The sequence below is a fragment of the Salminus brasiliensis genome, chromosome 5 (genome assembly GCF_030463535.1).
Source record: "Salminus brasiliensis chromosome 5, fSalBra1.hap2, whole genome shotgun sequence".
NCBI lineage: Eukaryota > Metazoa > Chordata > Actinopteri > Characiformes > Bryconidae > Salminus > Salminus brasiliensis.
In genome coordinates, this window is record NC_132882.1 from 14,267,921 (window position 1) to 14,280,846 (window position 12,926).

Sequence of the window (12,926 nt, forward strand, 5' to 3'; positions counted from 1 at the left end):
TTTCCTCCCTCTGTCTAGACGAGTGAAGAACAAGCTGTTGTGTTATGTGGAGGAGAAAAGGGCCATGTCATTAGGAGCTTGTCCCTGGAGCTGGGGTCAGGCAGATTATAAACAGCCTTCTGTGGTGAACACTGCTCATTTCAGACAAGATGAATGCTGTGGTTAGACTCTGAGGGAGCTTTACGTGATGTGTGCATTATGAGCAATCCTCCTTATCCCTTAGCAGAGCTAGATTCTGTTGTATGACTGTTTGTTTACAACCGCATGTGACTGAAGTCCACACTCCAGTTTTCTCTCGCAATTAACATAAACCTTAACATGGAGGATGTGGTGTTTCTTAATAACCAGTGGAGATGGCCAACACAACTGTCAACTAATACTGCTTTCTATACAAACTACTAGGCCTTAAACTGAGAGGTTTATTATTTAGCATTTCTTTAAGACAAACATCTACTCTCATCAGGTAGGCCTGTCACAATGATTACATTATTGACTAATCGTGCAATATATGGACATAACCTTTTTATTGCCCTTTGAATTGACCAATATCTGAGCCAGTCGCGGATAACCAGTGTGTTAGTAACTGTGCCTCTACACACACCAAACAGACTGTGTCAGGTAAAGACGTGTTACTCGGGCTAGTAGTTGTTAAAAAAACAAAAAAACATTTAAAAAATATACTACAAACGTTTGACTTGCTACAAAAATCATACATCCCTCAAACTTGTATTAATGAAAAGTTCATTGCTCTTTGAAAGAACATAATTGCATTATGCTGCTGTTATGTTATCAATATTTTAGTGGACTTATAATGATGATATCGTTTATCAATGATTATCACCCCCCCCCCAAAAAAAATCTACTTCTAAAGTTTTTAGAGTTCCAGTTTTAGCTTAAATGTATGAATAAGGTCTCCACTTCTTTGTACATTTGTTTACATAGCTTTTTCTTTTTTTTTCCTTTTTTTTTCTTTTTTGAAGCAAGTAAATGAAACTTTTGTCATATATTGACAAAGATGTAATCAGATCCAACATTTTTTGGATACCATTTTTTGTACATCAAATTAATATGCATCATTTAATATTTTGGAGTTAGTTTACTACTAATATAAGTATATAAAATATAAATATATGGTACATGGTAGTCCAAAGTGGACAGAAATGCTAGAATAATATTTTATTAGTTTAATTTAATTGTATTAGTGAAAATAGTTAATTGAACCAACTATTTCAAACAGTCATTAGTTTCACACCTAATTTATTTTGGTTTAAAGTATTTGGATAAAGGTGAGAGAGGCTTTTTTATGTGAATCCCTGCTTTTGTGTTTACAGCTTGAGATTGTGGGATCTTGATTTTTATTTTTATTTTATTCATTTATTTCCCCCCCCCTTATGTTTTAAAATCAATACAATAGCTTTTAACCACACCCTGTGTTCTTCCTCCACAGAGTGCAAGTTCCTATGCACTAATGGTCGGTGTCTGGACCTCGGCTCGCTGGTGTGCGATCAGCTCAACCACTGTGGCGACAACAGTGATGAGGAGAACTGCCCCGTGTCCACCCAGCACCCCCCGCCTGCCATTCTCTACTGTGAGTTTCTGTCTTTGGTCAAATTCTCTGTTTTTTCATCTCCCCTTGCGGATTTGTTTTCTGTTCTGGCTCTTGCTTTGCTGTTTTGCTGGTGTGGAAGTCATACGAATTCGTAATGCCTTTGCTGCTTGCTGCTCATTAGTCAGCTCTCATTGAGATGCTGTAAGCACCCTGTTCCTGTAGCCCCCTGCAGCTCTGTGTGTTGGGATGAAGCTCAGCGTCCACATGAGGCTCTCCATCCCTACTTTTCTTGTTCTTAAATGCAGAGGAGAGAGAAAGAGAGCGAGCGAGAGAGAGTGCGTTTTTCCAGCTCAGCTACATCAATAGGCTGGGTGAAGGACACCAGGCAGAGGCAGTGGCAGCCAGCCAGATCGCTTTGATGTGCACTAGTCTTTTGTTACCACCAGTTTAAGGACACCAACAGAATAGGAAGGAGAGTGGAGAAGAAAACGAAAAAAAAAAAAAACTTTAAAAGCAGTACACTTTTCTAGCCACCAGAGAGGTGTGTCCTGAAGTAAGCTCAACGTATTCGGAGTTTCTCAGAGGTTAATTGGTTCACCACACTACTCATGAGTACATGAATGTTCTAGGTCAGTTCCGATAATGCTTTTATTTCTTGCAAAAACTGAGGAGGAAAAGAAGATGAAATATTGTTCAGTTAATGAAAACGGCTCTTAGGGGCTCTGAGTGAACTAGCACTATGCCGCTCTGCCATCAGTGGCCAGAGTCTTAGAGCGCGCAGTTGGCGTTCTCTCCGGCTGAGTGGATCACTCTTTAGCGGTGTCTGCTAGCACAGGCGTCTGGAGTTGGGGACCCAGCATGCATCAAGTCCCTACCTTGCTAGTGCTGGAGAGTTAATAAGGGGTGTGTTAATAATAAATAAATTAAAAAAAAGAAAAAGAAAATGTCTTTCTTTTCATGATCACTTGAAGTGTGCATGATTGATACCTATCTGACTGAAAATGTCAGAGATTAATATACATAGTGTAATATTTTGTATATTTTAGTTTACAGTTTAAAGGCTCTGTGTTTCTTGATTTTTAAAATATAAAAATATTGTACTGTTAATAGATGGAATTTATAAAATCATGAAAAAGGGCACCAATGTAAAATAGACAAATAAAATGGACATAAAATAGACAAAAACTTTTCTAAACAGAAGTTGCCAGATGGTTTCACTGAGGTTGCCAGATGGTTTTACAGTTCTTTTCCCAATAACTGTATTTTGCTCATTTTAAACGGACAAATAGTGTTAAGTGCAAGTTCCCTTAGAAGTTCATTAAACCATAGCTGGGACTGTAGAAGCGTGGGTTAAACACAATGCAAGCAACACCTGAGCACCTAATGGAAATAATCATATTTTTAGTCATGAAACATTCAAATTAGGCTACTGTTCATATAAAGCATTAATTATATGTTTCAACTGTCATCTAGGAACATTAGAAAGTACCACAATAATGGTTGCCAGGGAAAATTTAAAAAGTGCTTAGTTTAATTAGATGTAAATGACTTTAAATGATGGTACTGTTTACCAAAAATACAATTAAAAAACTGTTTGCTGAGCGGAAAAAGAGAGAAAGGTGGCCAAGTGTGTTCCTAGCTTTCTAATTGAGTCATCTTTCCATTTCCAGGAGTAGCGTTGTGTGTTACTGTAAATACAGTCCAGTCATCTCTTGAAGTGCTTTCATTCTGATTTCAGTGTTTTATTAGACTCGAGTTTCTTTTGTCTTTCTCTTTCTTCCTCTTGCTCATACTCTGGGCCTCAACCCCTGTTAACCCCCTCCTGGTTTCAGCCTTGACCTGGGCTTGACTCCCTTAAATCTTAAGGTTGACTCAGACGTAGCTGTTGAATGAAAGACTGATGAATCAGGTCCAAGAACAAAAAAGCAGTGTTTATCCAAGTTCTTTGTCCTTGCTGCTTTCAGTGGTAAAAAAAAAAAAAAAAAAAAAAAAAAAAAAAAACACAAATGGGCTCATTACTGCTTTGTTCACTGCGCTCCCAAAAGAACAACATATGAAGTCAGTAGATAAAAATGTGTGATTAGCACCATGTAGACTTCTGTTGTAAGCTACACAACAGAAGATTCTACTTACTAGAGATTTAATGACACTTTTTGGTGCCATATATCAAATAATAATAATAATAAAAAGTTCCACACAATATGGACAAAAGTATTGAGACATGTGCTCATTCAACTCATTCACGTTTTCTTATCCTGAAATTCTGTTGGAATAATTGTCTCTACGGTCCTTGGAAAGGTTTCTACTAGATTTTGGAGCGTTAGTAAGGTCAGGATGTTGGAAGATCACCACCCCACCTGATCCCCACCTCCCCAACTTATCCCAAAAGTATTGGATGGAAACTAACTTTAAACCTTACTCTGTGGCTCCAGCTTTTTGACTAGTTTCACATAATATGTATTGTTGGGTAATCTCAGCTTGGCTCCGTCACACAGGTGATCAGCCCTCTCACTCACCACAGATTTCTCCCTCTGGACAGAGACCTCTAGTACTCCTGACTTCTCCTGACTACTGACTCTGGAGACTCACCATCCAACACACCTGCCTGTAAATGTCATGAACATCCTTAAAGATGTTGCTACAGAGAGTTTCAGGTCATCTGTACATAAGTCTTCTGGTAAAAATGTGTGTAGAGAGATTGCAAAAGAATGGCTATGCAACAGAATGCTAACTAAATACTAAATCTAAATTCCCATAAAATAAAACACCCAATAAACCTAGAAACTTTTGATCACAGTATATTTCCAAAAAAATTGGCCATTTGGCCTGGAACATGGAATCTGTCCCCCATCTCCTCATGCCTGTCTTGAGTTCAGCTCAAACCTCCGTAACCGGCGTTTGTGTGGATGAAGTGTGCTGTTGTGGACCGTGACTGCGTTTGGCCACTACAAGGTTAATGGGCCTGAAAGCCATAGTCCTGTTTGGATCAAACGGCAGGGCCGGTCTGCAGCTGCTCTGCATGTTCTCCAGTGTGACTCTCCAGTCAATGAAGCGTAAAACGAGTGTGTTCAAGTGTCCGAGCTGAAAGGCGCGGCAGGGGACGGGCATGGGCTCCCCTGGGCTACGGTCACCCGTGGCTTTAAGCGGCAAGGACCCCAGCTCCAGAGGGCCACCATGGTTAAAGGAGCTTTTTCACCTCCGCGTGCCCAGACAGGGTTGTTTCGGTGTGTGGCTTCTCCATAGGGGGACTTGGATGGACTGATGGGGGGGGGGGGCGCAATGATTATGCCCCCGTCAGTGCCCCCATGCAGAGCTACAGGCTAGTGGGCATTCATATGCAGATATGGGCTTCTGTTGTTCTATCTTGCACTGCTTTCAGATCAGTCTCTTTGTCTGTGTGATTTAAGGGATTATTTTAAGGAGACTATCTGAGTGGCACTGAATAAACATGACAACTTTTGTTCGGCCTCAGGAGTTGCGACGCTGATCTGGGGTCAGTGTTAAAAAGCCGCTTCGCTCTTTTCTAGAGGGATCTTTTGGAGCCTCATTCCTCAGATGGGGCCTGAGAGTGGCACACTTTGAAGCATGTTTTAATGGCTCTCCAGGGTGGTGCAGAGTTAGAGAAGCTTGTTCCTCTACAGCTGGCCAGCTGGTCACTCTCAGAGCCCAGTACCTCAGTAAGAGGCACGTCGCACTTTCTGTAATGTCTACCGTTAAGAGTCCTTCTCCTTTCCACTTAGTACGCTTCTCCTTCTTTGTGTCTGATTCAGGTTTTTGTGTCGGAGCTTTTCCGTTTCTAACAAATTGTTTGCGTCTAATATACTTTCATATCCTCCATATCTCTTGAAAGTTCCAAGCCTGTATCGTGCTGGTGCACGGCTGTGCTGGTCTAGACAATAGAGAGAAACGAAAGAAGAACTTTGAGGAAGCCTGCAAAGCTGTTGTGCCGAACACATTTTTATTTTTTTTCAGAACCTATGAAGCGCAGCTGTTTTCAGACATTTACAACTGCTCACTGACTCAGTTCATTGTCCCGCTGTTCTTCAAAAGGACCACCATTGTGCCACTGCCAAAGAAATGTTAAGATGACTACCAACCGTGTGCCACTTACTTTTGTGGGTATGAAGTACTTGAATGGCACACATTAATGGCACCATTCCTGTTTCCTTTGACCCCCTGCACAAACATATCTGTGTGAGGTGCAGTCTCTCGAGTTCTTCACACTGCCCTTCATCCATGGAATAAAGGGAACATTTGTGCCAGGATGTGGTTCATTGGCTAAAGCTTTGCCTGCGTTGCAACTATTCCCAGTAAGCTGGTCAATGAACCCAGTGACCTGGGCATGTGCAGTATATTCAGGGCATATTCTGGGATTCCTAGAGGGTAGCTTGGGAAATGAGAAATAAAACCCTGCTTGTAGATCCTTGTACCCTGGCACTCGCCAAGACAACTTGCGTTGGTTTGCAAGCATCACCGCCATCAAACCCACTTGCTATTGTTGATTTTGCAGCAATATACAATGAAGCTTCATGGGGTAATGTGGTTTCATGTCAGCCACTTTGTGATGGCACAGTGGCTAGCGGCCTTGTCCGCCTTCGCTACCTCAGTGATGGCACACCGGCTACCAGCCTTGTCCAACTAATGTCATTATTTTAACTTGTGCATAATTTAAGCATAAAGCCTTGGCCGTAAAACTCTTCGCAAATGTGGTATGATCAAATACCATGATATAATTTTAGAGAGAGCAAAGTGATGGCAAGTACTTAGCATTTTGCTAGGTTAGCTTTAGCTAGGTTATGGGTTGGCAGACTGTTGCTGCGATTATCAAGCGTACTTATACACAAACGGGACAGAACGACACTGAGCTATTTCTGTGAAACAGCAAAATTAAGTCAGTGTTACCCACCTACCAGCAATAATAGAGCAACACCCTTTCCCCTTTTCATTTTCATTCAACATTCAGAGGTCTCTTCATCGTCCTCACCAGTATTTACGCCATGTGTATTCACCCTTGTCTGATCTAAGACCTTTTTGTTCAGCTTTTCTTTGTCAGATCATGTCCTTTTTGGACGTTTCTCTGCCATCTCTCCTTGACAATGCGAGTAGTTCAACATGTACCAGATACACAGTCCCCCCTTCCCTCATCCTATGCACAAGCATGAACATCCCATTGCTGATTGGCTCAAATAGTGTTGTGTTGCTCAAACCGAGCCACTTTGTTTATTTCCTGTTTACAGAGCCAGGACTGAGTACGAGCATCGCACTCTAGAGCGTAAACAGATCGGAGAGCTTGCAAATCGTGAGGGGAACATTCACAAAATTTTATATAAAGTGTATTGAAATCGTATACATGACCTCTGTCTGCTGGCCCACAACTTCTGTGTCATTGCATCACTCATAATTTTCCTTCCTCTAAATAATCTAACTTTAAGACTGGAATCAAGTCCTGGGGCCTTGCACTCTTTAGCACAAATTTAGCACCAAGCTCAACATTCGTTGTTTTTCCATCTAACATGGTGAGCTCCAGGAATACAAACTTCACCCTCGTTCTTTTCCACTACTTATCGGTGTCTCTCTATCGCCTGCTCTCCCCTTCTCTTCCACCCTCCCTCCCTCCCTCTCACAGTCCTCCCTTGCCAAGTCTCCTTTTCTCTGCAAGAGTTTTTAACCAGGTTGATCAGGGTCAGGAGGTCAGCCAGGTCACGTTCAGTGGCTTTGATTGAGTCTTGTCTGGAGTGAAGAGCACCGGCAGTTTGTTTGAGTTTGGGATTTCCATGCGTAATCCTCATCATCTCGTGCTAATCTGAGCCCAGCGCAGCCCACTGTATTCTCATGCTAACGTTCTCATTGCCAAACCGACGTCACCTCTTCTCTATGCAGTCAACATTACTCTCAGGGAGGCAAAGTCAGGCACGGGGGCATTGAAGTTCCTGGAGAGAGAGAGAAGAGGACGTGGCTGATGGAGTTGTTTTGCTCCCTGGAATGCTGCACTGGAAAGACAAGGAGCTGAATGCGAATGAAAATGTCTTTGAGAGACTTTTTTTTTTGTGACTGGTGAAAAAATGTGGCTTGAATGAGTCACTTGTTTTGTCACTTTTCATGTATTTTCGTGTTTTTGAGACGTTTGAAGCACCTTTTCTTGTGATCTTCTCGATTCTCTTTATTGGTCACGGTCTCTTTGAAGTTCAATAGAAGAGAAGTAATTCAGCTCTCTGAAGATGGCTGATGACTTGGAAGTTGCGGTGGTTTACTGAAGGCATTCCAGGCTTCAACACGGGTGATTTACATATTAACTAACCAACTGCGAGTTCAATAGTCTTTGTATCAAATAGTTCAAATGTATTTATTTGTGTTGAATTCAGGTGACTTTCAGGAGACGCTTCTGAGGTAGTCCTGGAAGTGTGTTTGCTGCTAGGGGGAGCTGGGACTGTTTGTAAAGTTATTGATACATGTTGATAACAGCCATGAAGCACATAATTTTGCACACTGATACGCGATTTGATTGCATTCAGGGTCAAAAACACCTCCTGTGTGAGGTGTTGGATGATCACCTCCCCAACTCATCCCAGAGGTACTGAATGGAGCACAAACATTTCAGAGAACATTCACAGTTCCACTGCTCCACAGCTCAGTGTTGGGGGGCTTTATACTCCTCCAGCCCACACCTGGCATTAGGCATGGTGCCAATAGGTTCATGTTTATCTGCTCCAGGGAGTCCTACTCTATTGGCAATAGTTCTATACAAGGACTTGACAAGCTGTGTGTGTGCATGCATTTGCACATCTGTCCCTGCAATGGGTGGTACTAAAAGTAGCCAAATGCATACATTAGAAGGGGTGTCCACAAATATCTGGACATATAGTGCATCTTGTGATATTCAAAAGCAGTCTACCACGAGGAACTGTGCCTTGTATATATGCCTTGTAATGATCCCCTGTATAGCCATAAGCTTTTCCATGATTTGAAGAGGGTCTGTTGAGTGTTTGAAAACTGGTGCATTAATATACAGTATGTAATATACAGTTGATGCATGTAGTAATATTGTGGTGTATGCTAAGCCCTTTTAAAACTGAACCGATCCAGTTCAGAGCTCAATAGAGGAACCGTCTATGTATCAAAACATGCCATATTTCTGTTCCTGTTTCGAACAAATCACACCAGAGTTCATTTGGAAGCAAGCCTAGACTACTTGCTCATGAAGGCAAGATAGATAACTAGAGTTAACCCCTGGAAATAAGCAGGTAAACTACAGGAGAACATATAAACTCAGATTATCCAAATGTTTCAAATTGTAGGACGTTCGAGCCCTAGACCTAGGGCATCAGAAACTGTTCTTTCCCATTTGACATTCTTAGAAGTAAAAAGGATGTGAGATAGGGGCTATGGGGTTGGGTAATATCACTGTATTTTATCGAATCAAGATCGGTTTTGTTATTGCACATTATGCATTTATGGATATACCATTCATTTCGTCAGTATTTAATGAGACACTGACCAACTGCATGTTTCATTACAGGGAGTGTATTCTCTGTATTCTCTGAGTTATCTTTATTTGAATGGAGTATTGGATTAGGTATTGGAGAGTTGTTTAAAGTAAATTTGTGGTGAATTTTGTATTCATGACACAGTATCACAATAAATCTTGTGTATTGTAAAGATTTCTTTAAACATTGTTATATATCATTTTTATCATATTGTCCAGCCCTGTGTGTATATGAATTTTGTAAAAACGTACAAAACGCAGCCGAAATGCTTTGAAATTGTCAGTTCAACACAAAACAGGAAGAAATGGCTCTCGGCTCTTGATTTTCCACAGTCGTTACAATCACAAAAATGGAGAACTGACAAAATAAACAAGCTTGATGTAAGATGTAGCTGTTGATGAAAACATTCTCTGAAAACATTTCCTGCTGTGTTATGTTGCCATGGGATGTTATGCCTGGGGTGGTGATGAGATCACTATATAGAGCAAAAGAGTGTCATTCATTCATTCAGTCCAAAACACTCCAATTATTTCAACAAAGATTAATTGAGTGTTAAATCATAGTTTTCATTTGATTTGATGCAACTAATAAACCTACCTTCCCTTTGATCATCTGGTTCTGAAATGTGCCGCCAGGATTTGGAGCTCTTTTATTATGGCATGCTTTCTGCTGGCCGTCGTCAGTTCAACATCTTTAAAAGCGTGACGTTTTACCCTGAATTTGGCTGCTTTATTTCCATTAAGTGAAAATAAACTTGGTGTCAAAGATTAGAGACTGATTTATTTACTTTTGCACGTCGGTGCTTGGTAGTGCTGGTAAAATGCAGTCAGCACTTTGTGAAAATTGAGATTCAGTACCGGACTCTAGCAGAATTGAGGCAAGCGCTGTTGGTGTGAAAGGCCTCACTTTCCTCCTTCGTTCTTTGCGTATTTGCGTCTGTCTCTTTAATCGGATACCTCACACATCGCTGTCCCATTAGCGGTGCTTGTTGGAGAGGTTTCTGCTGTGGTGTTCAGTAGATACTTGCCGTCAACGTGGTTATGGATGGATATTGGAAAGTGTCAGCTGACAGGAGGTGCAGGGGGTCTGGGGCTGTTTATCACAGAGGTCTGCTGGGCTTCTTTCTTCACCATTCTCTTTGTCATTTTGTCATTTTGTCCTGTGAGCCACCCACTACGAAGGACCACCCCCCCTCCCTTGCCTCCACCAACCCCTCAGTCCCAAGCTTCATCTCTCCCTCCTTGTCTCTTTCCACAGTAAGTTTGACCCTGTGTGGGTATGGTGGCTAATGATGCAACTGGGACCATTAAAGGTGGGAAACTGACAGCTCTCCTCTCTCGATTTTCTCCCCCTCAAAGAGTAAGAGAGCAACAGAGAACGGGGCAATAAATGGGCTAGTCTTGGGCATTACTCTCTCTCTCTTTCTTTTTTTTTTTTTTTGCCTCAAAGGCCAGAACGAAACCCAGTGAAACACAAGAAAAGAGAAGGAGGGGAAGGGGGGGAGGCCACACAGAGAGGAAATGAACATGAAGGCAGTGTGTTTGAAGTCCAGCCGTTTGTCTGCTTATTGTCCCAGCGTGTCTGTATGTTGCTGTGTGTAAGCCTGGAATAAGAGATACAGTAGTGAATAGACTACCCTATAGTAACTCGTACTGAAAAGACCCAGCTTTATCATCAAACTGGCCAATTAGGCGCTGAGATGCAGATGATGTGGCCAGGCTTAAAGGACCCAGCTGTTGGCATTAGTATGCTGGCGGAGGCCCATTCTGTGGTCTACAGCAGGTGATTGAGTTCTAGCCCATAGGCATCTTCCTCAGCTCAGCACCAAGACCCTTCCTGCTACTTCTCTGTAAGTTGGCAACATTGGGCCTTAATCATCAACCATTCTTAAGAATAAATTTCTAGCTCATACTTCTACAAAGATTCTGGCATAGATCAATGTTTTGGTTTTTATTTCTTATTTGGGATTTGTTCAAAATTCCAAATATGAGGACACTGGCATCCATCACTATCAGAGCAAAGCTGCAAACAATTATGTGGTTTAAAAACACACGTGCTTTGCCATCAGCAGCCGGAGGCCGTGAGAGCATTCTTGGCCAGGCTCTCTCCAGGTAGGTAGATTGAGCTCTCTTTCCTCATCACTCTTGCGCAATGTTGGCCGGCACAGGCGTCTGTTAGGTGGTGCGGTGGAGCTGGGGATCCGGATCTTTCCTCCAAGCATGTTGGCTGCTTGGCAATGCTGCATCGGTTGGAGTTCAAAAAGAGGTGGTTGCTGGCTTTGCTTGTATCTAAGTCCTTACCCTCCTACTGTTGGGAGCATTGCTAGTGCTACAGGGAGCTACAGGTTAATAGGTGGGTTAATTGGCAGAACCAAATTGGGGGAAAACTGAAAATATTTATAAATTAACCACAACAACAACAAAAATCATAAATCTGACATACAAAAGTCCTGAAAAGTTTTGAAGTGGCGAGGCAGCTTGAGGAGCATAGAGTTAGGAAATGTTCTAATATTTTCAATTCATTTAATTTGAAGGTTCATTTTCATCGCCAGTTTACTCCGCCTCACTCTCCATCGCCTTCTCTGTATTATTGGCAACATGTTTGAATCCGTCTTGCATCTTCTGAGCTGCCCGTGTTACCATGGTTAGCAGTCTCTTCATCTGCCCACTGAACACCTCCTCCCACCCCCAACACACATTCTTCACACACTTTCCACTCTCAGCACCAGTAAACAGTTTGAGATTGCTAAAATGATAATGGCTCATGTCTCTCTGCTGGGCTTTCGCACTCTTGGGGTGGCTGGTGCCTCCCTGAGGTCTGTCCTGCTGCTCTAAGCTTTGCTCATCAGAACTGAAGGTAATATATAGTGTTCACTCATGTGTAGCTGCCTGTAATGCTGGGCGATATGCCGTCTGTACCGATATAGCCATGATGTTGACACACAGTGTTAAGGTATTGACATATGATGAGCATTATAGTCATAGTAATATAATTATATTATGTACATTGACATCTAAGGAGTTTAGATTAGGATGAGACTAGGATGCTTCTAAGGTGGGGAGCCAGTGTAATATCTTTTCATGGGGCCCAAAATCCCATACACACTATAAGAAAATAAATAAATACATATTGGATATGGGGGTAATGTGTATATATGGCTGGGAGGCTGTGACCTAAAGAAGCGGGCTTAGGACCAGAAGATCATCGGCTCAGTCCCCTGGACCAAAGTTGGGGTAGTGGGAGTGATGCAATGGCACTTTCTCCTCCATCAACATTCAGTGCACCCCTAATTGCTTCCTGGGTCCTGGAGTGCCTGCCCAGCACCACGGCATGTGCTCTCAATGCCCCTAGTGACCAGGGTGTGTTTGTGTTCACTTCATTGGGTTAAATGTGGAGGCTACATTCTGCTGTTCTGCTGTGCCTGGGCTATAAAGAATGATCTTAGTCTTATAATAAGTCCAGCCCTGTTTAAGAGCACTCACAATTTAGAGCACAGTATCTTGTGCTGTTGGCTGTCTGATATGGGCATGTCATTCACAGCTGTGAGTTTCTGAAAGGAGAGTAAGAGGATGAACTTTCTCGTTATAAACTCACAGGGGCAATTCTGACACTTGCTCATAGCTTCCCCTCTTTAACTGGACCCTCAAAACTAGAGTCCAGCTCTTCTTGCAGTCTGTCTCTGGCACATTTTAATGGCTGAGGGAAACCTGCAGTCTACTAGCTGTTATTTCAGCTTTAATGAACGTCCAGCTGGACAAAAAACAGTAAATCTCTACATCCCCTGCATAAATTCTTAATGAATCAGGTAAGGGGCAGTTGAGGTGTGATTTTTCCCAGCAAGCATCGAGTGTAAAAGCAATGTGAAACCTTTACAGGTGGGTCTTTAAGCTGGA

General features: G+C 42.2%; 1 protein-coding gene across 1 annotated transcript in view; it reads left to right on the forward strand.

Moving 5' to 3' along the window:
• The window catches only part of ldlrad4b (low density lipoprotein receptor class A domain containing 4b), a 78,481-nt gene that overhangs the window by 36,710 nt on the left and 28,845 nt on the right, over positions 1 to 12,926 (forward strand). Inside the window, exon 3 of the mRNA XM_072679504.1 lies at positions 1,448 to 1,588. Within this exon, the coding sequence (XP_072535605.1) occupies positions 1,448 to 1,588 (141 nt within the window). The remainder of the gene's footprint in view (positions 1 to 1,447; positions 1,589 to 12,926) is intronic.